This window comes from Triturus cristatus, chromosome 7 (genome assembly GCF_964204655.1).
Source record: "Triturus cristatus chromosome 7, aTriCri1.1, whole genome shotgun sequence".
Lineage (NCBI taxonomy): Eukaryota > Metazoa > Chordata > Amphibia > Caudata > Salamandridae > Triturus > Triturus cristatus.
The window spans coordinates 1,200,371,046-1,200,398,315 of record NC_140590.1 but is presented as its reverse complement, the minus strand read 5'-3'; the positions used below and the strand labels follow the sequence as shown (position 1 = coordinate 1,200,398,315).

The following is a 27,270-nucleotide window of genomic DNA, read 5'->3' as shown; positions in this document are numbered from 1 at the left end:
AGTCTCTTTGTCAATGGTGTAGCATCCAGGCATGCAACAAATTAGGTAGCCTCTTTCACGAGGGATGAAACTCTTCGTAAGCTGACAAGAATTTTTGGTCCTGTATTAACTTTATCATTTAATTCACATTACTCTAATGCAATAATGACCTATAGAAATCAGTAGGTAGTGCACACTAGGGACCATGGTCATGTTGAAAGCCCCGGACCTCTAGAAGGCTCATAATAGGGGTCTGAAACTTGTTGGCCAAGTCCCAGGGTTGAATTATCCCTCTATATTGTTTTAACTTTACCACCTAGCAGTCAGGTCATCTAGGAGGTAGTTATTTCACACTCTTAGGGTCCCTCATGGCTTTCCATTTAGAGGCATATCTTGTGATATATCGATTTTGGTTTCTCAAACTCCAAAAACATATCCACGCAACCTCCTGTGTCACTTATTGCAAGCATCCTCCCATCACCTTTCATTTCATGCCCAGATGTGCACCCCATGCTCACTGTGCCACTAGAACCAAGTTCCATCTGACTGAAGAACTGCAATCAGGATGTAACTGGTCTTGGGTTTCTTGTGTTCCAGTTTAGGGAGGACCTGGCCTGGCAGTTCAGGCTGAACTTTTACTATTGGAGCAGGGTCAAGACTGATTTGCATATGGTTGGGTCCAAACTTAGGTGGCATGGTGGGCAAAAGAACTATGGACTTGAATGCTACCCGAGCAATTGCCAGTGGTTAGACTTATTGCACACATCCTCCCATCACCTTTTCTGTGTGACAAGAATTTATCACCAAGCATTTGAATTGCACAGAGCTACAATCTAACTATGGGTCTGATTTAGATCTTGGCAGATCTAATCCCACCATCCCTTTAAGGATGATTTCTCTGCCCACCTACTTGGTGGTCTGCCTGTTCCATTTAGATGTTGGTGGGTCCATGGACAAAAGTCCGCTTGAGTCCCACCATTTAACTAGGATTGTTCATTGGCGTCATAGGAAGAAGCAGCTGTCTGAGGGAGTCCAACCAAGAATTCCGTAAACACAAGAAGTTGATGGACGGAGCGCTGAAACTTTTCAGACACTCACCCCCAGTCACAGATCTGGGTTAAATCCTTCATCGATTTTTAGCTCACTTCACCACCCCAGTTCAGACAAAGCTATATGCTTTGGCCCTGTGCGTCATGGGAACAGTACAGCCCAAACTGCCAAGCCATGTCTTCCCTGGACCAGAAACAAGCATCCTGAGACCAGTTTCGGGCTATCAGCACTCATCAGCCAGGCTAGCTTGAATCCAGTGGCAAAGTGAGCAAAGGACGCACGTCTGGGCATAACCTGCCAACTTAGGGCGAACAAAGCAAACACAAGGAGATGATGGACGGAGGGCCGAAAATTTTCTAGAATTCCACCAAGCTAATCATGATATGCCTTTCCATTGAGGAAACTGTGGTGGGGATACCTCCTACTTTGAGTTGGCGGAACTAAATGAAATTAGGTAAAAACTTATCTTTTTTCCCACTTCCGTTTCTATCTTGTACCCCTTTGCCAGGTCCTCCCTTTACTGTAACTACTTGACCATGAAGCTAATCAACTCAGTCGCCTCTGGGATCCAAGTTAAGCTTCTCTTACACTTGTCTTACTATGAATAGTGTCTAGGCAATTGCTTTAGCCTTGAGTATTTTTACCTTGCTCTTTCATGCAATTTGTTTCTAATGTGTCACAACTTAGGGGTCTATTATAATGTCAGGCGGATCGCCACCGCCTGCATGGCGGTGGCGATCAGCCCAACATTTTCTCCCGCCCAACTCCCATTTCCCTCCTGCCACATTATGATGGCGGGGGTACCGTGGCGGACGGGAAAACCGTCCGCCCCTTTTCCACCCGGTCGACGAGTCGACCGGGCGGAAAAGGGTTGAATATGATGGCGGTGTCTGCTAGACACCGCCATCCATATTACAATTGGAGCGGGAAGCAACCTTTCCGTGGCGGCGAAAGGCATGCGGATTCCACGGTTGGGGGCCTGCTGCGGGCCCCCAGGATGTTGGGGGGGTGAGGGGGCACATGGGGCTACCTATGGTACCCCCCTGCATTTGCATGGACGACGTGGCAGGCACCGCGCAGTGCCTGCCATGTTGTGCATGCAAATGCACAATGTGCAAGCACAGCATTGTCCGCCACATTGATGTTGATGGGGGATGCCACCGTGGTGGTGCCATCCTAATTGCCGGTGCAAGACCGCCGCACCACTGCCGGCCGGTCCCAGCACCGCTAGGGCCATCCTAATAGGCCCCTTAGTGTTCATTTTACAACTTAAAATGTCAAAATGAAGATGTTTTTGTTGTGGTGCTTGTGGCTGGTGTGCTTGTGGTGTCTGTAGGTGTGCTTTCAATAGTGTGTGTGTGTGTTGTATGTGTGGTATGCTACATGTAAAAAAGGGGCATGACACATTACTTACATATATTTTAGAAGCAAACACAACATATATGTGTATTGACACAATAATAAATAGAACTTAGCAGTCTCCACTTCACCAGGGATTCACTGCTTCAGCAAACCGCCACCAGGATAATGTCAGTACAACGGGGACATCTAAATCTGCTCTGTGCAAAATCACTAACCTGAGGGCCACGGGGTATTGTCAGCCAGCAGAGGAGTCTTCCAAGTCAACAAAGGTATTCCGCTGATGTGACGGAAAACAGTCTGTCGATGCGGACTACGGTTCAGCCAGTACACATCTAAATACGGAGGCGTGATACCATCAGCTTGGCACAGTACTTGTGTACTCTGCCACAGAGGGACAAGCGCAGTGCCACCAAGATCTAAATCAGGCCCTATGTCACTTTTTATAAGAGCAACTGTAAGAGAAAGCAGTAAATAAATCACTATTTATTTTGGCACTGAAGTGCTGGTAAAATAAATAGCTGGTATTTAAAGTAAACGTAACAAAAAAGTAAAATAAAACACACTTTGAACTAGGTTTGCCACTGAAGAGAAAATATCTACTTTGAGGTGGATGTGAACAACATGCAGAAGCTTTGTGCAGTCACTCAAGCTGAATGGAATAAATGGGTAAAGATGGTTGATTCATTGCCTCATGCTATATGCTGTGGTGGGCAGAAGCAAGATGTGAATGACTTTTACCCAATAAATGGAGCCAGATGACTTAAAGATCGGTGTAGTATGTATGAGTTATTTGGGGAAATGATAGTCTGGTGAAATCTGAACATGCATAGAACAAGCAACATGTTGACTATCACAATAATATGCAAACAAGCTTTAACTGGAGGGATATATCCTGACTGCTTTCCTCAATGCTATACTATCCCCTTGGTATGACACCATTCGGAATTTCAGCCTCCTCTGTCAGGATCTTATGGATGTTTTTTTACTTCAATTGCCACTATTGGACAGCCAAGGAGAGTGCAGTGGATATCATGTTTTACACAAGACATACAAGTCACATGAAATAGATTAGGGCAAGGCCCATGAACACATTAGCCTCCTACGCTCCAACAGACCATGGTTAGATGAGGAAAGCACACCCACAAATCAAGGTGTATGACGTCTTCGGCCAACAACAACACAGGTAGCAGCTTTGGCAATGTCCAGCAATGCTAGGAGATCCTACAAACTGTCAGATAGTCATCACTAGCCAGAGTATCTACAGGGGAAGCTGAGAAGAGAAAGTGCAAAGAGACCCCAGTGTCAAATAGTTGAATCCAAAGAATAGCCAAATTAGTCAGCTAGATAACCAAGAAATATCCAGGGGGCTATAACCTAGGAGTCTGATTTCCTAAATATTGTGGGGAAGATTTACGTTCCCTGGCGCATCCCTGCAAATCAGCAGGGATGCGCCAGGGAAGATGCGTCACGCAAGTTTGCCCTTGCGCCACCGCAGATGTGCTGCATTTACAATGCGGTGCATCGTGGCGCAAGGACAAGCAGCTGCGTGACGCATCTGCCGACGTGAGGTTGGCGCAGTGCTGACGCGGGTTTAATGTGGCGCAGGGCTTTACAACGTGACGCGTCTGCCCAGATGCGTCACGTTGTAAATCTGTTGCAGCATGGCGCTAGCTTTGCGCCGCCACTGTGTCACAAAAGTGATGCAACGGCAGCGCAAAAGTGGCGCACGGGGCTTCTAAATCTGCCCCTATCATTTTTATGCCTGAATTAAGCAAAAGATCAGAGCTTACCTGACTCCATGCATTTTTGGACAGGAAAGAAGTCTCCTACATGCTACTGTTTAGTGCATTGCTGCATGACAAACCATGTTGAGAGCAGGGCCTGCTGATTATCAGAGTTGCTCTGATGCCTTCACACTAGGGGTGGGTGGAATTCACAGAGTTTGATTCAGAAGAAACACAGAGAATTATACTAAAATTCTGCTTGATTCTGCAGAATTCTGTGTCGGGGCAGAGTGGGCATATGGCAATATGTTGTTGACAACAATGGATGCAAGTATTTATTTTGTGCAAAGAAAGTAGCACAGCTAAAATAGCACAGCCAAATATTTTAATCACTGCAGAACATGCAAAGGTGCTGAGTGGTATTCAGTGGTTTCTAAACTTTAGTAACCACTGCATGTCACTTGGCGCCCCCCCCCCCCCCCTTAAATACTCTGCAGTGATAAAAACTTTTAATGAAAGGCAGCAAGTAGTATATGCAATTACTAAAGTTTAGAAACCACTGCATATCATTCGCCACCCTTACATACTCTGCAGTGATTGAAAGTTTTAATCACTGCACAGTATGCAAGGGCGCAGAGTGGTATTCAGTAGTTTCTATCTTTAGAAACCACTGCATGATTTTTAATTCTGCCAGCGGAGCCACAGAATTTTAGTTTATCAGTAATACGGAATGTCAAAGGTAATGCAGATTTACCAAAATTCCTCCGATTCCATTGGAAGAATAAAAAATCCTGCCTAAGTAGACTTTCCACCCAAAGGTACCAGAAGGTTCCCATATGGGTAGCAGATGGCACAGAGTGAAGGTGCAGCAGCGGGTTTCAGGAACACTGCATTGAATATTGAATATTAAAATTCTGCTTCTTCATTGTGGCATGGTTTCCAAGTCAGCTGTGGAGTTTGACCATACACAGTGCCGATCCAAGTTGGTGGTCTCTCCATTGGAAGTTAAAGAAACTCCCCAATCCAATATGGGGAAAAGCCTCTTTCTGTGAAGTCACTTCCTGTTTAGGCATTTATAACACGACTCTTGAAAAGGCAGAATGTGTAGTAACACAATATATCCTTGATTTTTCATTGTGCTCATCGCCTGCTTGCTATACATTTGTGTCCCTGGTTTTTCTCAGCAGATTGGATTCTTTCTTTGGAACTATCCTTTTTCGGCTGCTGTCCGGCTTAGCACTTATTGCCATTACAGTGATTAATGATTAAATGTTAGTTAAAACAAAGCTACGTTCTATCCCCACCTTAAATCATTATAATTATTGCTGATTTAAAGGACACTTTAACGTCCAATTTCAATTCAGTTAAAATTGATTCTGAAAATTAAAATTTGTTGATGCATCAGAGGCTCAGCCCTCCTTTGCCTGACCACTAGGGGTGCAGCTAGATTTACTGATGAGTAGTATTACACGAATATCCTTAAATAATACAGTTATTCTGTGATAATACTTGTCACTGGAACATTATAGTCACGATGCTTTTAGCTGCAAATGTAGCAGCAAAGTAAAAAAACTAAACATAACGCCATAAAATAAAAAAAACACATACCAATACAATTAAAACATAACAGGGCCCTAAAAAACAAACTGGTCAAAACAAAAGGCAATAAACAAACCGTAGTCAAGCACATCACATCACAAAAATGCAGCTTAAAAAACAAGATGGCCGCGCCCATAGGCGACCGCATGGGTAAGTTCGCAAGATACTATCCCCCGAGCACACAAATAGCGCCTCGAACACGCAACACGTGTTCGCAAGCAAGAAAAACGCATCGCGAACGGGCGGGACAAGCAACTACGCACGCTCGTGTAGCTACACGTAGGTTGCATAGCGCTTTTACAACTTTGCGTATCCACACGTAGCACGACTACGCAAACTACGCCCAGGGTTATTAAAAGCACAACATCCAACAGAGACATTACCTCATCAACACAATGCCACACAACTAATATGCATAAACCATTAGTGCCACATATTGCCACTTCGAGACGCCTGCTTTCATACTACAATAGCAAAACGCGTTTGCATCAAGCACAGCCTTAGCTTACCACCAAGGATATGAAACAGAATCAATCACAAATGTGTTTCATCGTTCCTCGGTATGTAGGATCCATTTAGTTGTGCACAGCAGATAGAAAGGAGAAGTAGGTGGTACAAAAACGTTGTGGACTTTAAGGCAAGGTGATAATTTATATAAACATTGAAAGTTGCTTGTGATCTCAGATTTGTTCAACAAGACATGCTCAGTGTACAGATTTGGGAGGAGAAGGTCTATGGAATGATTAATACATTGAAGCAAAACTGTGGAGCTATTTGCTGGGCTGTTCTGCAAATATCACAATTGCAGAATTGAGTTGAGCTTGTTATCACTCTGGTTACTAGAAAGTATTTGCTCTCAATTTTTTCTGGATCATTGTATAAAAACAGAAAACAATTGCCATCAGTAGATATATTTAAGGAATTAACACAACATGGGTACAGGAGTAGTTATTCATTTTTTCCTGCATCTTGAGGCATCTGGAGGAGGAGGATTATGTCTTAAGGCTGCTTTTTTGTTCACGTAAACTCTACTTTGGTACACAAGAAAGTGGGTAAATGACGTCCTGCGTTTATAATTCAAGTGTACAAAATATGTAGAAGCAACTATTTTTTAACGTCTGCTGTTTAAGAAGGGAAATAATACATAGAAGGTAACACATTGCACATCCTAAATATATGATTTCTTTTATAATACAAGTTCTCAAATCAATATTGTGCAAAGGTGGTAGATTGTAAAAATGAAGATTGTGACAAGGTGATTTTGGTGAGAGAAATTGAAAGAAATGCATTTCTCTTCTGAATGTTTTCCTAATTTGTGCATTTAAGTCTTTGGATAAAGTCTGATGTCTTGCTGTTTTATGTTTATCTCTCGTAATGGTTGTAATGTAAATTCTTTAAAAAAACAATACAGTGAGAATAACTATTTCGGGATATTACTACCTCAAGCCACTGCATTTGAAGGGAATATTATTACTGAGAGTTTCCCTATCCTGCTTAACTTTCTTTGCAGATCATCAGACGAAAAAAACATGATACAATTTTTGAGAATTGCACAAAAATCGGTATAAACCCATTACAGGACATATGTATAATGACAGAACAAACATCTGAGTTATTTCCTTTAACTTTTAAAAATGGAGCGCTGACAGCCATTCTGGATAAAATAGTTTGCCGTCAAATTACAATAAAGTCTTCTTTCAAAACACTTTGTAACGTTTCCACTTATATTCAGTGAAAAAAGAATGGTAACCAACTAAAAATATATACACACACATGTGTGCCCTGCACCACACAGACAACCTCTCGGCCGGATTTAGATTTTGGCATGACTCTCATCATGCCTCCATGGCGGATGTGTACTGGCTGAACCACCATCTGCATCAACAGGCTGTTTACCGCCACGTAAGCAGCGCACCTCGGTTGACGCGCCCAACACCACTGCTGGCTAACAATACTCCGTCCCCGTCAAGCTGGCGGGATTGCGCCAAGCCCATTCAGATTTCCCTATTGTGCTGACATTGTCCTAGCAGCGATTTCCTGATGGAGCGATTCCCTGGTGGAGTGGAGACCCTTAAGTACCACTTTTATAATGTGTCATTACACATATAGTTTGTGTTTGGTTTAAAAATATATGATGGTAATGTGTCATTCTTTTTTTTGTACACATAACATAGCACACATACAAGATATACACACTATTGAATGTACATCCATATACACCACAACAACAAAAAAAATATTCAATTCAGGTGTGTTTATTTTACAATAATAAATTGTAAAATGAACACTAATGCATTAAGACATAAGAATAAAATTGCATGCAAGGGCAATGTAAAATTACACGAGGCTAAAGAAAATGTTAACACACGATTTTCATAGTAAGACATGTGTAAAGAACGTATCCCGGCGACAACAGAGGTGATTAGCATCATGGTCAAGTTGTAGCAGCAAAGGACTGACCTGGACAATTGGATTCAAAACAGAAATGGAAGTAGGAAACAGAAAAAAGGCATGTTTTGACCTCATTTCCTTTGAATACACCACCTCAAGTACGTAGATATCCCCGCCACAGTGGTTGGACTCCCACGGACAGCTGCTTTTGCCTATGGGGCTGTCAAAGTAGTAGGGAAATCCTGGTAGAGTTGGTGGCACTCGGACGGTCTTTTGTCCATGGACCCGCCAACATCTAAATCTTTATACTTTAAATGATGACTTGAGAGAGAATTGTTTCCACAGAAACACCAGAAGTTAAAAGCACAAAAAACATCAAAATATTCCCAAAAAGAAACATAGATAAGAGATTCTTACTTGCCAAGGTTGGAAATTTGGAAAATCTGCACAGGTTCCTTTGGCAAAAGGTCCACTTTCAGGTGTACAAGATTTCAAATCATGCAGTGCTTGTGCTAAGGCATAGATGGCATTGTAGGCCGAGTAAGGGTTCCTGAAATTGTTAACATTATATTGTGACTCATCAAGAGCTTCCAATTTTTCTGTTTGGGTACAAATTCTCTTTCCTTGTGCTTCATTGGCAGTGAAGGTTCTGTTCAAATCTCCTTGCCACTGACAATTAAATGCGTCTTCCCAGAATTGTTTCATAAAGATATCACTGGTAAATCTAGATGGGTGGATGCTATAGAGGAACTCCTTGAACATCGGAATCTCTCCACTATATACTGTAAACCCCACTGTGCCATGCAACGTTTGCCATAATTCTTTCATGGAAAATACTGGAGAAGGAAACCAACTGGTGTTTGCAATCCAGACTTTGCCCACAATATTCGCCGCAGAAATTGCTTTTAAAAACGGGACCATCTGAGGTGAAAAGGTCAAGCAGACTATGACCTTTGACGTAGACTGCCGTATGACGTTTACCACATGATGTAATGATTTCTGTGTCACCGATGTAGCTAAGGTTTCATAGAAGTCAACACAAATGCCACTCTTAGGAGCCTCCATCAGTAGTTTCTGACCATTCTCAAGCCCATAGTCGTTGTCTGAGGCCAGGATTCCTATCCACGTCCAACCAAAGTGGAGGCACAGCTCGATGAAAGCCTGGGCCCTGGATCCCGTACTTGCAATTGTGCGGAGAAAAGATGGAAACTGCACTTTATCACTCAGTGAGGCCAGGGCTGCGCCATAGCTGATCTTATGGAGAGAAAAACGCATTTGTTTTATGACTATTTGTCAAAAATATTTATATTTAGAAACAGTATATAAATACTTTATCAGTTGGGCCAACTGAGTCTCTCTGACAGTAAAGTCTAATGATGAATTCAAGTGATTTTGCCTTTTTACTGATTTAATAACTTGATTGTATCTTTGATGAAATGTCTTTTTTTTTAAAAAATGTTTGCTTTTATGGCTTTTAGTGGTCGAATAAAGTACCTTTTGACCTTGACCTTGACTTCAAGTGATATAAGATGATGAAATGCTATGGGCCATAATTAGTATTTGGCAGATATTGAGCATCTTCAAAAAAATGAGGGAATGCTCCACCTGCCCTGCTGGGGGTAAGTATGGCCTCTATACACTCTAAGAGGCTTATTTACAAGCCCTTGTGCCCCGCCCGAGTGTCTCTTTTGTTGACGCTCTGGTGGCGCAAAATGCCTCTCGATATTTACAAGTCACCGCAAAGCCACCCTTCGTGGCTTCTCACGGCTTTGTAAATATGGCCCCCTTTCATGCATTAATCTGCGTGAAAGGGACGTTCCATGGGTGTTACTGTGGGTGTTCCCACACAACACTCATGGATTTAGACTCATTCACAGATTTACAAGGTTTTATAAACCTGGGAATTTGTCAGATTCCTACGCCTCCCCAGGGGAGGTGTAAGGAAAAGAAATACCTTTATTTCTCCTTGTTTTTCCTTTTTCTATGTGTGCTGCACTCGTGATTGCTTTTGTTCAGGAAGGTGTCCCTTCCTGCCCATAAATAATCATCCGTGCAACTCAGGCACCCTTGCACCATGGTGCTAGGGTGCCAGCATTGGTGCATGGCAGCCCATTGTGTGCCAGCACAGGAGAAAAAGACAGGAATGCACCCTATCTCATACATACGCCACATTCCTGCCCTTTTCTTTAGACACAGGGCAGCGCAGCAAGATTCCTTAGGGTGCTGCCCTGCATCAAAACCTCATAAATGAGGCCCTAAGTACATGTGCAGGACTGGAAACCACTTAGCTGCTTGCTAATGGTGTAGGTTGAGAAGACAATTTTCTATGATGTTATTAATTACCTGAGTTTTTCCCTGTACTCATTTACTGCTATGCCTTAATAGTTTATTTTTATCTTTTTCATACATTGTGACTTGACTTTGTCTCTTGGTGAAATAAAAAAGAAGGCAGTGACCTTATTGATTAAAGAAGCTGAAGGAGAAGATTAACCTTCTCTTTCAAACCTTTGGGCCTCAAGAAGGGGCCAATATCTACAAAATGTAAGTGCCAAAAATGGTCACCGCAGAAGTATGAACGCAGGCTTAGGAACCATGAATGTTCATTGAAGGATGGTCATGCAATCATCCTCAGAATTTTTTTCCCTGAGTTTTATATAGCACGAACTTGACCCAAGGGTGTCAGAGAGCTTTACATGACCACCAGTTTAGTTACAGACAGACACAATTATTTTTATTAGGCACGGGGAGATTAAGGGCCAGATGTACTACCCTTACATTTTGCGCCTTGCAAATTGCGTTGCTTTGCGACTCGCAAAATGCAATTTACAACAGTGTTTTAGATGCTGTTAGCGATTCCTAATGGGGTCGCAAATTGCCTGCCTCATTAATATTCATGAGGCAGGTGCTATTTGTGACCCTATTAAGAATGGCCAGCACTCACAGGTATGGTGGCCTGCTGGGGTCAGCAGACCCCCATGTCTGCGACTGCTTTTTTAATAAAGCTGTTTTTTTTAAAAGGCAGCCCGTTTTCCTTAAAGGGAAACAGGATGCATTTATAAAGAAAAATGAAATGTTTCTGTTTCTTTTTTAAGAGCTGGGAGTTGTCCCTGCTCTTCAAAAAAAAATCGCACACACTCACAAATGGGACCCCTTCCCGTTTGCAAGTGGCTTACCAGCTACTTGAAGCAGGTGATAAACTGCGAGTGTTTTGCTACCGCAAATGTGGTAGCAAAACAATGGTACATTCCATTGTGACTCGCTATTAGGAAGGGACACCCCTTCCTAATAGTGAGAGTCGCAAACACTATTTTGCGAGTCACCGACTCGCAAAATCACATTTGTACATGCCAGGACCCTTTTTGTGGTCGCAAACCGACCAATTTCCCCTTTGTGACCGCAGAAAACGGTCAGACATCTGGCCCTTAGTGGTTTCCCAGAATCACAGGATGTTGAGTGCCGTTGCCGAGTCTCGAATCCGGTTCCCCAGATTTTAAGTTGACTGCCCTAGCCGTTAGGCTACATTCTTTTCTGCTTCAAGCACCTATTTCCTCCAAGACTATTTTCTTAATCATCATGCATAGTGACAGAAAACCTGAAAGACCAAAAGGAGATAGCTAATGGCTTCCATTGGCAGACATTTTGTGATTTTTAAAAAAAATGAAATTGTCTTAAAAAGTCCTCTACAGCAAATGAATATTCTATCACGCTAATCATGAATTGCCATTGACCAGTTAGACCTGTTTTGTTGCGGTTGGTGTATTACCGCTTATTTCGGACACTCTGGCTGTCAGGTAAAGAAATATGTGAAGTAGGAAAATCGTGCTAAATGTGCAGGGATATTGATGTGCATTTAGTACCATTTTGTATTTCTAAAAAAATTATACATTTTAATGCATCAAAACACCATTGACACATGCCCTCATTTGTATCAAAATGGGCTATGTTGATCGTTTGCAGTAAATCAATTATCAAAATCATGAAAATTTTGCAAATCGGCCAGCATCCTATAAATGAGGGCCTCAGTAGTTTCTGATAAAATAATTTTTATACTGTATGAATCTACTTTTCTCGATCATACATTTTTCACTTTTGACATAGTTAGAAATGCATATGTCGTTTATTGCATCTCTCATCACCGATGGCAGTGAAAAGTCCTGAGCATGGTTAAAACTGATAAACTGTAGGAAGACCTTAAAAAACATTGCCTCTTTTCGGATAGTGAATAAGCTGCTTCAAGGGGCCACTGTGAGGCAAAGAATGCATTTATTTTGTGCTGTATTTAACACTGAATGCTTAGTATAAGCAACGTTCCTGTATAAAATGAACCAAAAATGAAAGACACTATCATTGTCTCATAGTAACTGTGTGTGTGTCCCTGTGTGTGCCAGAGCTGCCGACTTTGGAGCTGGGAAACCACGTTCGAGTCTCGGCGTAGGCTCAACATTCTGTGATTCTGGGCAAATCACTTAATCTCCCCATGCCTAGAAAAAATGAGTGTATACGTCTGTAATGTAACTGGTGCTCATGTAAAGCGGTCCAATGCCTTTGGGTCGAGTTCCAGCTATATATAACTGAAAAAATAAATAATAAATATGGCGCACCAGCCACCACTGCCATGAATTAATATTTTTCACGGGTTGTACGACTGGATATCCACATCAATAATATCATGGTAAACATATATCAAGGACAGAATATCAAGGTACAACATTTTGAAATGTAAGTGCATATAGGGAAGTATAGGTTTACACTAGCTAACTCCATATCTACCTTTCTTGAAGATATATGTACCACTTATTTAGATATATGTGGAGCTAGGTATAGGAAATCTAGACTTGCGTACCTGTTTTCGACATTTTGTCCTCGATATTCTGTCCCACTGATATTTTCAGCTCAATATTTAGTGGGTACAGCTTGTTCACAACCTTCCCTTGAACAGCTTACTGATTCAATGTGTGTCCATCCATACCTGAGGATACCTGCTGACACCAAGGGTTCTTGCCATAGGGAGGGTCGCTGCAGATGAATAGTCACCAATGATAGCAGGGGTATTTAACTCTGCTGCACAGCTGTAGTTTGGGATGACCTTCTGATGACCCGACAGCAGCCAGAACATTCCCTCAATGGCCATCGCTTCAGAATAGCAAGAGTCAAGAATCCGAAATCCAAGGGTGATTTGAGGAAGAATGTTGGGATTCTGGTTGATTTCATTTGTTGCGAAAACCATGGCGAGCACAGATTGATATTGTTCTGTATTCATTCTATTCAAAAAGAAATGTTAATGTTAAAACGAGTGTGGGCTTCCAAAATTCTCCATTCTAAGGGCAATATATTTTAGAACTTGAAGCCATTCTGAGATAGAGAGCAAACGTCCATGACGGGTGTGTGAATGATGAATCTAGACATAGAAAGAAAACAGCTACGGTACAGGAAGGGCAAAACCTATATGTAAGAAATTGAGTTGTTGGATGAGTGGGGTGAAACTCTGGTCAAGTAACAGCCACAATTCCTGTCAGTGTGAAAACACAAGCAAAACCCTAAGTTAACCTGTGCTTAACCCCCTGGTAGCATGGCACAATGCAGACAGGCTTATGTTAGTAAGTAATAACACAACGCAACAATATCTCACATTAATTTAGAAAAATAGATTCAAACTTAATTTATGATTTAGGACCAAAGCAACAAAAATCCACTCAGTAGAACTGAAGATACGAAATTTAAAGGATTTAGAGAAAAATAGTTCTTAAAATCACAAAGCGCAAACTTTGGTTACCTGTTGGTGCTGAACCTGGGCAGTCACAAGTTTAGGCTGACCACGATGGAGCACGAGCCGAATAAAGGAACCAAGTTAGTCTAGATGGGAATTGTACCTAAAATCCTAGTTGCGCACTGTTGCAGAGCATTGCGTCGCCAGCAGCAGTCCAGAGGAGGGATGTGAGGCTCGCATTGAGAATGCGTCACACACCGGTATTATTGAGGAGCTGCGAGGCACGTTGGGGATGCATTGGTTCAGATTATAGTGTCTATCAAGTTTTGGAGCAAAACACTTTTGGTTCCTAACCAACCCTGTAGAGCTGTGCACAGGTATCAGAATGAAATGCAATGAAACCTTGTTTTAGAATGTTGAGTTTGCAGTTACATGCAGCCGAATAAAAACATGTAATACTTAGCTCCGTGTGTGGCATTGACATTGGTGGGTATTCAGGCTGGGGGAAGATGCTTCAAATTGAGATAGATAGGATAAGTAGCCCGAAGAACGATGTGCTCTTCCCAAGAGTTTGCCCAGATTCCACACATGACAGTGGGGCCACAACAGGTAAGAGTCCAGTATTTATATGATGCATTTATTTAGACACTAGCCCATGCTGAGGCATTTTCTGAAGGTGTTCTTGTTTACTTACAGATGACACACACTAGGATAATTTCCCCTCAACTTGACATTTATATATATTACCATGAGATTAGGTGAGTCCTCTGACCTTTTTTGATTACCCGGGGGTCACATCTATGAGTGGTGACACCAGCATGTGCATGGCCAAGGGTGACCTGACTCATACTTTGACTTACTGTATAATAGCAATGGACCTTGCTAGTAATGACTAATACCATGCTGTCAGGAATTACCAATGAATTGAATCATGAGGTCCAAAGCGCTAACTATCACAGATACAGGACTAGAGTTGATCACGTGAATTGTCTAGACACAAGGGGGGTCATTAGCATAATGGGTGGATCGCCACCACCAGGCAGGTGGTGGCCACCGCCAGCCAGGTGGTGGCCACCGCCAGCCAGGCGGTGGCGATCCATCCGCCAAATGGTCCTGGTCCACCCCCGCCATATTAGTATGGCAAGGGGCTCCGCGTAGGACGGAAAGACCGACCGCCGCTTTTCCGCCGGTCGAATTGCCGGCCAGGCAGAAAAGGGACATAACATGGTGGCGGTGCCTTGCAGGCACCGCCATCCTTATTATGATGGGCATGCGGAAAGGTCTTTCCATGGCGAAGACTCTGCCAAGGAAAGGCATGCAGGAATTCACTGTGGAGGCCCGTTGTTGGCCCCTCGGGGTGTGGAGGAGCTGCACTTGGGGGGTACCTATGGTACCTATGGTACCCCCCTACATTGGCAGGCACCGCACAGTGCCAATGCACAACATGCACATTTAACATTGTGGCGGGTGCTGCTTGCAGCACTGCCTGCCACAATGTTAATTGTGCAGGATGTGACGGCCGGGTGGGAGTCGCATCCTGATGGGCATAGCAGGACCGGTGCACCTCTGGCGGTCTGTCCTGTTGTCCATGGTTGTGGTTGTGTCCGCCCGCCATCTTAATGGACCCCAAGATGTTTTTCGGGTCTTTGACCCAGGTGCTCCTCCCTAAATTAAAAATATATTAATGTTTGTAGCCTTGATGAAGTCTGCTGCAACAGTGTCATCTATAGACGAAACACAAGTTGGTGAGGGCAAAATGGATTAATGAATACCTATTAAAGAATATATGTTGAAACCACAACCTCAACTTGGAATGTTTTGAGTTCTCAGAGAATCCCACTTTTGATTGGTTGCTACCTAGACTGACGAGGAGGCTACAAATGGAGATGAGATATGGGATAAGTAACCCAAAGAACAACCGTGCTCTTTCAGAGAGTTTGCCGCAGTCCAAGCAATCTGCTTGACATGCCACGTGTGTTGCTGTCGAGTACAGAATCAAAGATTCATGCATGTAGAGTCAAAGAGTAACTCCAGCCACTGTAAAGTAGGTGAAGACAACGGAAGCATTACAAAGAATCTACATGTCGATCTTCGAGAACTTGCCAGTCAGGTCATACATAAAGGTATAGCGCTGCTACGCAAGATAAAGTCGCTCATTATATGGAGTGCTAACACTGAAGCCTTTATTTATAATTTTCAATTGAAAACATCTCGGTCAAGGAATATACAGATCAGCATGTACAGAGATCATGTGGGCAAATATACAGCAAATCATGTCTGTGATTTCGAGCCTCCTTCTCCAAATGTTCGATAGCAGCCATAGGCTCGTCCTGGGGATTCATAGTGTCCTTCTCATCTAGATTCATATCAAGTACAACACAGGTCAGTATGAAGTCCACATCCATGTAGAGGTCGCAGGTGCGCGAGTATGTTATCTGGAAATGCACTTTGCAGTTCATATTGTTTAGCCCAGCCCCCTGCCACAGTTCCCTCCCCCCCTTATTACAAGATAATAATTCACTATCCTTCCTCTAGGTCCCGGGGTTACAATGTATGGGGGGTCTGTCACTGCTTTCTGCTGCTGCCGGACTGTCCAGGGGAGAGTCTACAGTGTGGGCCATCAAGTAGTGTGTAAGGGGGCCCCATATGTCTTTTGGTCTCGAGAAACGGGGCAGCGTCTCCGCATATATTGCAAGTTGGTCCTGACAGTACATCATGTCTTTCAGCCATTCCTTGAATTTAGGGGCCCGCCCTCTTCCCCATTTGCATGCTACTCTGCGCTTAGCTAATAATAATGAAAGTGTGACATATCTACGCGCGCTTTAGGGATTTGCTTGGTGTAGCCTTGAAGTGCAACTAAAGGGTCACCCTCCATTGGTAGGTCTGTCATCTCAGAGAGCGCTGCAAAAACCTGATTCCAATACTCGATCACTGTCGGGCACTCCCAGGCCAGATGTAAGAATCAAGCCCCCGATCTGCCGCATCGATCGCAGCAGTCTGTGTCTCGTAGCCCAAAGCGGCACAGCCTAACCGGGGTATAATATATGCATTGCAGATATTTGTAATGAATTATACGTAACCTGGCACTAGCCGAGATCTCCGCAGTTTGTAAGCAACAATATTGCCATTGGTCATTCGTAATATCCTTGCCCAGGTCAGCCGTCCAATGTGTCCGTGCAGCACTGTAGGGGTTCTCACCCTCTGCTCTAATCGTTCGATACATATTGGACACCAGGTGTCCAGGGTTTATGCTCTGCAACATCTGGTGCATTGGCTTGAGGGTCACCGGCTCCCGCGGGAAGCTCGGGAAAATGGCGTGTACTCCCTGCTGCAGGCGTACGTATAGGGGGTAGGTCGTATAGGGGATAGGTTGTAAGGCGCCAAAGAATTGTGCTGACGTGCAAAAAATCCCGTTACAAAACAGAGCTCCCCAGGTTTGTCTGCGTACACGAGCGCATAATTTCCTAAAACCTTCTTCCTGTAACAACAAGAGTTTTGGGTGGTACGTCAGGAGTAGGGTCATGGAGTAGAGATGCGAAACGCCCAAGACCTTCATAATATGTTGCCATGCATTCACCGTACTCGTGATTGTGGGTGGCTCGACGCTGCGAGGGCATGGTTGCGCATATATCATTCCATCCAGAGGAATCGGGTCTGCCAGCCAGTGCTCCGCCGCAACTTGCGGCATGCATGCTGGTGGGTGCACCCAATAATATACGTAATGAGCTTCGGCGCATGCGTGGTAAAGCTCAAAGTCCGGGATGTCAAAGCCTCCCTGCGCTGCGGGTCTCGTGAGTACCGCCCATTGGACCCGTGGCCGTCTACCGGCCCAAAATAGGCGCGTAAGTTCAGATCGCAATATTTTTTAACAAAATCGCCCTGGGTGGTGAGGAAGGTTCAGAAAGAGGTATAAAAACTGCTGCAATATCACCATCTTAATCAGCGAAGCTCTACCCGCCATTGACAGCGGTAGGGCGATCCATCGTGTGATATTAGCGGTAAGACGGCTTATGGCGGTTCCATAGTTGAGGTGAATCATTTCTTCTCTATCTCCGGAAATCCGGATCCCTAAATACCCCAGATCCGTATCACACCATGCCAGCGGGTAGTCCAGGGGGAACTTGGCCACCGCCGGTGTCAGGGGGAAAAGTTGCGATTTTTCCCAATTAATATAAACCCCAGAGAGTTTCCCGAAGACTATGAATTCGCGCAGCAGAGGGTTCAAGTTACTTTGAGGATCTCGAACATATAGCGTCAGATCGTCCGCGTACAGTGAGATTAATATTTGTCGCAATGGACAACGGAGCGCCCTGCCGCAGCCTGCACGCCAAAGGTTCGATCGCTAGGGCAAATAAGAGGGGGGACAGCGGGCATCCCTGTCTAGTCCCTCTTGTAATGGGGACAGCAGCTGAAGTATGACCATTGATAAGCACTCTAGCCGTAGGCTGGTGATATAGCAGCTGTATCCAGGATACAAACCCCGGGGGAAAGCCCATCCGGTACAGAATGCCAAAAAGATAGCTCCACTCCACCGAGTCAAACGCCTTTGTGGCGTCCAGGAATATCGCAGGTAGCGGTAGATCAGGCGACACATTTTGTACTATTGAGAAGAGCGTACGAAGGTTATGTGAGGTCGCCCTCCCAGGGATAAAGCCCGCCTGGTCAGCAGTACCAGTTTGTTCGCTATGAGCTTCGCCAATATTTTGGTGTCACAGTTCAGGAGCGACAGTGGCCTGTAAGAGGTGCAGTACTTAGGCTCCTTGCCGGGTTGGATGTAATCAAGGCTTCTCTCATAGAGGGGGGAAGTGAACCGCTCTCCAAGGACTCCTCATACAGTTCCTGCAACACAGGGGCCATAATATCTATGTAGGTTTTATAAAACTCAGGAGGGAGGCCGTCACGGCCTGGCGTTTTGCCAGACATCTGCTGCATTATGGCTTCCCGTATTTCATCCAACACAAACGGGGCACATAGGAATTCACGATGATGATCTTCCAGCCATCCCAATGCAACCTCACCTAAAAATGTCTCAAGCTCTAAAGTGTCCCCTCGTTGTGTGGCGTACAATTTAGTGTAATGATCTACAAAAGCATCCTGTATGTCTTCCGTGCTCCTATGTATGTCTCCCGTCGGGCCTACTATCTCGAGGATATAGTTAGAGCATTTTGGCTTCCGTATCATGTCCGCTAGCATACTCCCCGGGCGTTCCCCCTCTCCATATTTCCGGGCCTGCCAGTATATCCCCAAAAAGTTGGACTCGCGGTTCGCCGTTTCTACATATTTCGCCGTTTCTCTCGAAGCTCAATTGGTGCCTGCTCCCTGTCTCCCCCAGCCATGCGTACCTCCAGTGCCCTTAGCTCCCTTTCCAGTCCTTGAAGTCGCCTCCTAATATCGCGGAGCACTCCAAAACTTTTAGAGATACATATCACCCTGATCACAACTCTAAAAGCTTCCCACACCATTTTACCGACCCTATTGAGCCCTTATTTCTCTGGAAAAAACTTCGGATCTCCTCCTCCAGTTCAGCATGGAAAACCGCGTCCAACAAGGCCATGGGCTGTAGTCGCCAGATAGAACGCTTTCCACTTCCTAGCAAATCAATCAATAGGTGCACTGGCGAGTGGTCAGAATATGTGCGGGCCAAGTGACTCACTCTTCCAATAGACGGTCCCAGACCTCTCGATGTTAGGCAGTAATCAATTCTGGCCCATGACATCGCCCCCGACGTAAAATGCGTACCTTCTGTGGACTGTGGGTGCATGTGGCGCCATGTATCTATGAGGCCTCCCTCTTCCAGGATATCTTGCAGCATTGCTTGCGAGCGATTATAATGATGCGGCATTACCCTAGATCTATCCATTCGAGGGTTCAGGGCTACATTAAAATCCCCTCCCCAAATAATGGGTGTGGTGCCTAATGCCAATATTTTACCCCATAGGACTGTGAAAAAGTCAGGTGCATCAACATTCGGGCCATAGCAGCTGATCAGCGTAACCGTGTCAACCCCCATCCTTCCCCAGACAATTGCGCACCTTCCCTGTGGGTCTACCATCTCCCCCTGTGGCAGAAAAGGCACGTGCCGTTTGATAAGAATAGCAACACCCCGGGCATAAGAGGAGTATGAGGAAAACAGTTGGTAGGCCGCCCATTTCCCCACAAATGAGATAAGGCGCTGTGGAGTAAAATGAGTTTCCTGCGAAAACGCTACACAGATGCTATGTCGGTCCAGATATGATAGTATCTGTCTTCTTTTTCTAGGGTCTCCCATCCCTCTCACATTCCAGGAGAGAACCCCCAGATATTTATCCGATGTCATGGTTCCAGCCTTGGTCATAAGTAGTATAAGGAGCTAGTCGCGGATCTGTATTTGTCCCACTATCGACTGTTACATTATATCTAGACCGTCTGCTTATTGTCGTCACATTGTATTGTAGTATATTCCAAACATCCCTTCCCCCTCCCTCCTCCCACTGAAGCATCTCATTCATGCCAGTAGAGTAGTTCCCTCCCCCCTCCCAGCCCCAGTTACTCCTCACCGGCAAAGCTGGTAGGCCCTGCGTAGTAGAGGCAAACAGATAAACAAAGAACAGAGGGTTCTCCCAAGTGAGGGCCTATCGCCAGGCGGCTTACAAGTAGCACTTACTTCCCCAGGGGTGCGAGATGACACTCCACACCCCGTAGAGGTAGCAAGGGTGTCCGGTGTGATCCGTGTATGTTCCGCTATGCCAAGTACGTAGTATTGCGTAGAGGTATAGGTTGTATTGGCATAAGTACCATATTCAATTTCGGATAAAAATGCAACTTCCGTGCTCCGGATCCGTGCCCATGTCTAGTTGCGTCAGCGCAGCGTGGTCAGTCAATATCCGATGTAGTGGGCGACCGGGATTCTTCAGCAGAGCATGTCATTTTGCTGCATCGTTTCACTTGTTTCAGATATTCCTCAGCTTGTTGCAGCCTAGTGAAAAACATTTGCTTCCCCTGGTGAGTGATGCGGAGGGGGGCTGGGTAGAGCAAGGCATAATCAATTTGCGCCTGTCGTAGCTTCGGTTTGACAGGAAGGAATTTTCGTCTGTCCTCCTGTACCGCAGCGGTGAAGTACGGGTAAATAGTGAAGCTTATCCCTTCATAGTGGATCTGTTTCTTCTCCCGCGCCATTTTGAGAGCTACATCTCGATTTCGATAGTTGAGGAGGCGGGCTATGATAGGACGCGGCGTACCCCCCACCGGAGGTTCAGGGCCTAGAAGAGATGCGCTCTCTCAACTACGAATTGGGAAGAAAAGGATTCCGCCCCCATCACCGCCAACAGCATTTTTTCCACATATAGCTCCATCTTGCCCATATTAGTGCTCTCCGGTATTCCTATGATTCGGAGGTTGTTGTGTCGACTTCTCGCTTTCATGTCCTCACTTTTGGCAGCGATCACTTTTAACAATTTGTCCATCTGGGTCATGGTTTCCTGCATATGCGTGGCAGCATCTTCCGAATCTGAGATGCGCTTTTCAGCTTCTTTGATCCTGTCTTCATGACCGTCTATTTTGCGCACTATATTGTCTATCCGAGTAGTAATGTCATCCATTTTGCTCGCGATTGTTGCTATGCCCTGGCGTACTTCCAAGAAGATAGTTTTCATGTCAGCATCAGGTTCCATTGGCGCTTCCCGGGCCCCAAGGACCATGGTTCCGGCGTAGCCCTCCGGGATTCGATTTGGAGCTCTTTTTAGCTTCAAATTGGAGCCGAGATTGTCGTGCATCCGGCTTCCCCATTTGCGTTTGTTTTGTTTTTTATTATCTATTGCCAATGGGTCTCCTCTAAACGACAGCGGAGGACAGTACTCGCCACAGCCTGATTGTACGATGCGCTCCCTCGATTTTTTCGAACAGGTCCAGGAAGAGAAACCGGTCACTCCCCCACTCTGTCCTCCGTGGGTCGCTCCAACATGCAGCAACAGCAGCAGGCCCTGCCAAGCCGCCCACCTGGACAAATCCCAATCTTCTCAGCGTCGCCTCACGCTGGAGTCGTTTTACATTGTCAGCGGTAGCCCGCTGCAGGTGTCTGTAGCACAGCGTCCGTCACTGACGAGCTTCCTATGCGGGATCTCTTCTCTCAGTGATGCAGAGCATGGAAGACACACCTCAGCCCTCGCATCTCACCAGCAGCTCAGGGCAGCCACCGCGTATCCATCCAGAAGCCACCGCTATCACTGCATCATGCCTTTCACATAAGCGCAAGCCAGGCATCTCATCTCAGCACGTTAAATCTTGCTCACCTCTGCCAGCATGCTGAGCGCCAATGTCCAGTTCCCCGCTTCGCCCGCAGTGCGTTGCCTTTCCTCAGGCCCTGCCGCCCCCGATGAGTGCACCCAGGGGAGCCGCCGCTAATAACAGCCGCAGTGCCTGTTGCCTTACAGCGGCAGAGACGTCCGCTACGCGTCCGCCCTCCTATCTTAGATCGCGGCGGCGCTCCTGCACATCCATCCGGGTGTCGTATTGCCGCTCTCGGGCCGCATCCCCCTGCTCGGGGCTCGCACCTGGATTGGAGCCTGGTTACTCCGGTCACAGGATCTCTCCCGCTGCTGCTGTCTTTTGCCTCAGTTATCGGCCTCCTTCCGAAACTCTCACGGCGCCTCCAGCTCCACTGGTGCAGGCCGCACTGGTACCTCACCATCTCCGGCCCGTCAGGCAGTGTGGGTCTCTCAGCCCGCTGTCTTGATTCGTATCGTTCTACAGGGCCGTTCCGTACCTCCCGATGACCGATCTGTCATCCGGTAGCGGTGTTCCAGCCGAGGATGCACTGCTTTCCCCCTCCTTTGCGATCACCAGGTGAGCGAGGCCCGCACACCAGGTGTGCGCCGCGGCCTCACGTAAGTCACCGCGTCCCAGTTCCGACCTCCAGCTTGATATATCTCATCATCGGCGAAATTCTTGGTCGCTGCATTCCGGCTTTTCACTGTTCCGCCACCACTACAACTCACTCAGGTGATGCAGCCACACCACCGCTATCGTTTCCGCCGAGTCGTACTTCGGAGTTGGCATGCAGGAAGGATTATTTATCGGATGTTAGGCACCGGACTGCGGGAGGTTCACCGCAAGGCAGCCATTCCGCACTTGCGCCACCTAGCGCCCCAGCTGCTGGTAATCATGGCTTGCAAATTAACGCTGCGAACAGAAGCGCTGCAAGGTGGAGATCAACCAGGAGTCAGAAAAGGCAAATTGACATTTAGAAGAAAATAAATACATTTTAATGAACACGCAAAGAGAGTCATGGTATCACAGTCCTCAGTGAATTCAAGCAGAAGTTATTAATTTTATTTTAATTACATTTAGCATTTATTAGTTCCGTAGCGGGTTGTGGGTTCATAGGGGAATAGTGTGGGATGTAATTTGATTATAAAAATGTAATGATCTTTTTTCATTTATATTTTATAATTTATATTGATATTTTATAATGTTCATTGTGCTTTTATTTTTTTGGGGTAACATTTATGTGTGGGTTGTGGCATTTATAGGGGTAAACGGTGGGAAGTAAATTATTTTTAATTAATTTATAAACAGTTGATAATTAATTGATAATACATTTTGTTCTTTGTTCACATTTTTTTAGGGTGTGGGTTTTGGGTTTATAGAGGTAAAAATTGGGAAGTAATTTATTTTCAATTAATTGATTTAGTGATATTTAAATATGGAAATTGTGTAATTTATTTTAGGTGCAGGTTATGAGGTTTATAGGGGCAAAGGGTGGAAAGTAATTATTTTTAATTAATTATTAATTAGTTAATAATTAATTAATTATGGTAATTGTTTAATTACCTTTTTGTGTGTGGGATTTGGGTTTATAGGGGTAAAGGGAGGAGAGTAAATTAATGTTACTTACTTTATAATTAGTTGATAAATACTATCAATATTTAATTGAACATTGAGTAATTCATTTTTTTAAAGTTTAATTTTAGGTGTGGGTTGTGGGGGGTTATGGGGAAAGGGTGGAAAGTTAATTAATTTGTACGAATTTTAATTTGTTTTTGTAACTAATGATATTTGTTTAATTGTTAACTAATTATGTAAATTGTGCAAATATTGTTTTTTTTTAGATTTTAGATGTGGGTTGTGAGTTTTGTGGTGTTATAGGGTAGGAAGTGAATAAACTAAATTTATGTAATAAATAATGTTTTTTAATAAATAATTTCCACATACAAATATTTATTTGTATGATTTTTTATTTATTTAATATAATAGGTGTAAATATGTATTCAACATTAAAATATGTTTTTATTTTTTTATTTTTTGAATATTAAATATATCTTTATTTTAATTTTAAACATATTTATATATTTTTTATTTACTTTGGCGCATATTCTCAAGGACCTATCGCCGAGTTAGCGGCACTTTATCGCCGCCAAAATTGTGATAAATTCAACGCACCATTCTCAAGCTGGTGCTAACAGCCGATATCACCAGTTTTACGGCGATTGCAGCTGCAAAAACCATTGCCACAGATGACACCGGCAACTAACGCTAATGAGATGCAGAGTAGGTGTTCGTGTGCAAAAAGCAGCGACAACACCACTTCGCAACATTCTCAACGACCAGCCAGATCGGCGATAAGTTCACAAAACATGTAATAAGGCGCGTTAGCAGCAGGGATTTAACACCTGCTCTTACCTGGTGTTAAGCCATACGACAACCTGCACCAAGAAAGAGAGCACAGCCCAGAGCCACACCTGCAGAACGACAGAAGCCATGGAGCCACTGATCATTTTTAAATCATTATCAAGAGTTTCCACACGCCCAGAAAATGTAAGCCTCGATTAACACTATGAATTGAAGAACAGACAATGGACATCTGTCTGCAGCACAATTGAGAGCACAAACCAAACCAAGTCTGAGCCCTGAAGAGAATCCCGAAATTTTTGGGGATTCGAAATTCATTGGCTGTTGAGTGTGGGGGACGGTATAACAGGGTGTGCCACGAGGGGACTGAATAGAAATTATTTCCCCCTTGTTCTAGGTTGTCAACACCCTCAAGTAGGATATGCATCCCCACCCTCGAACAGGCAGGACAGTAGACATGTGTCTTTGAATGAGCAATTGTCCGCCTTGTGTTTTCAGTGCAAATGCAGGACTGGTTTAATTCCAGGCTGGCACACATAATTTATTGATGTTTGTCTTGTGATCATTGATTTGTTGTATATATTTTTGTCCCAAATAACGTTTGGTATTATGTATGTGTTGTATATATTGTCTCACAAAAGAAATGGTTCTAAATCACGCATACAAATGTGTTGCAATTGTGTGATTTACCAATGTGGTGTTTCCTTTTAAAAGACATGTCCAATTGATTTATGAATGTCTTTTTGAATTATCAAAACTAAGCAGAATAAATGCTCAAAAACTTCAGAATTAGTGGTCTCAGGTTTATCGCGAATATTTAAAATAAACCTCCCTTGACACCTTTCTGTGATTTCCTTATCCCTTTCAGGCGGTGTGCCTTTGACCTCTGTGCTTCAACAGTGCTAAGACGTTTTGGACTAAGGGATACTGGGCTCTTGGTTGAGTTGTTACTCTTGGGCATAGTTTGTCCGCAAATGTTTTTTGGCGTCAGGGTGGTTTGTGCATGTGGATGTGTCGGAGTGTGGCCTGCTCCTTTCCAGTTGTGGTCCACACTCAGCCACCTCAGTATCGTTGCATGCACAATGTCGTGATGAATGGACTGCAGCCATGCTAATCGTCGTGTAGTGTCACTTGCATTGTCGGTGCGGCTCACAGATATGATTCTTTGCTTGCTTTTGCACGTGTGCATGTGTTGGTTGTGATATTGGTGATGTGTGGGGTGGGACCCCTTTGGGCAAGTTGTGGACGGGGACCTACTTGGTGTTTGTGTGTGTGCTGCTGTATGCCTCGGGTGTCAGGGACATGATCCAGAGTCATTGTGGGTGTGCAGTCTGCGCTGCTTAATTGTGCATGTGTGCCATTGTGCCTGTCTCCCCCGTCCCCCCAGTATCTGGTCGGTACTCACTCTGATGATGTTGTGTCAGGTCATGTTGAGCAGTGTCCGGTGCCACGACTCCTGGCACAGTATCCCGACTGCTGACTGTGGCCACCATTTTCTCCATGTCATCCAGCTCCTGGTGTGCCGCTGGACCCCCACCTCCAATCTGCGTTGCTGCTTTCATGTTGGGATTGTGTTTCTCCTTGGTTTTGTCCTTCACATCCTTCCAGTGCCTCTTGACTCCTTCCATTGTCCTCCTCAACACAGCATCTGCATTCACATGGTCCAAAATAGTCTTCCATATTTGCGTCTTTGTTGCCAATGACACGTTGGATGTGACGAACAGTTGTTGGTAGTGTTCTATCACCTTCATGATGATGATCCCGTTTTCCTGCAGACTGAACCGCTTCTTCCTCTTCCTCTTCTACTTGGCCTTCCCCGACCCCGGGGTTCCTTGCTGGTCGTCTGTGGGGCTTGTGGGTTTCGCATTGTCCTCTGCACTCGGTTCGGGTGCATCCATGGTGCTATGCAGTTTATTTGTTTTTGTATTTGTTTTACACTGCTTTTATAGTGCATTTTCCCGCATGACACTTGGGAATTGTAGGTCTGTCACGGGTTATCGCTGATTTTTGTAATGCGGTTGGCCACATTGCAACTTTTTTTGCGTTCGTGTTTCTCGTTTTTCCTGCGTCGCGTTAGTTTTAACGCGGTCATTTGGCACATTATCGCGAGACTATTGCATGGTACCGCCGGGTTGAGAATACAACATTAACACAGCGTTATTTTCCCGCGATAGACTGCAATGTGCAAAGTTGCGTTAGGCAAATTTTGCGATAGTTATCACATGTTCTTGAGAATATCCCCCTTTGTTTTTAAAATATTTTTATTTTTTTGATGATATTTTGTTCGTTTTTAATTTTGCAAAAAGAACTATTGATGGACGGAATGCAGAACAAATCAAAACATTCACCCCCAGTCAAGAGATCTGGGTTAAATATTCATTCTTTTGCTCACCATGCCACCCCAGTTTAGACCTGGCCATATGCAAATCAGTCTTGACCCTGTGCCTCATGGGAACAGTCCAGCCCGAACTGCCAAGCCAGGTCCTCCCTGGACCAGAAACAAGCATCCTAGGACCGGTTTCGGGGTTTCACCCCTCTTCAGCCAGGATAGCTTGATTCCAGTGGCAAGGAGAGCACGGGACTCACGTCTGAGCATACCCGTCCCACTCGGGGTGAAAAATGCAAAAAGAACTATTGATGGACGGAATGCAGAACAAATCAAAACATTCACCCCCAGTCAAGAGATCTGGGTTAAATCCATCATTCTTTTACTCACCAGAAGATAAAATGCAGAAAGAGGCAACAGAAGTCCACAAAGAAGAAGACAATTGCAGGAAGAAGCAAGCCGTGCAGAAAGAACCAACAAACCAGCAGAAAGAGGCCTTGTTGCAAAATCATCCTGTATCCTCAACT

At 44.7% G+C, this 27,270-nt stretch overlaps 1 protein-coding gene across 1 annotated transcript in view; it reads right to left on the bottom strand.

The window, feature by feature from the left end:
* The window catches only part of LOC146811597 (extracellular calcium-sensing receptor-like), a 76,382-nt gene extending 60,111 nt beyond the window's left edge, over positions 1-16,271 (bottom strand). The window contains exons 1-3 of the mRNA XM_085615078.1: positions 16,078-16,271; positions 13,075-13,366; positions 8,523-9,359 (exon numbers count right to left, since the gene is read on the bottom strand). Coding sequence (XP_085471204.1) covers positions 8,523-9,359; positions 13,075-13,366; positions 16,078-16,271 — 1,323 coding nt within the window. The remainder of the gene's footprint in view (positions 1-8,522; positions 9,360-13,074; positions 13,367-16,077) is intronic.
* Between the last annotated feature and the right edge of the window lie 10,999 nt (positions 16,272-27,270).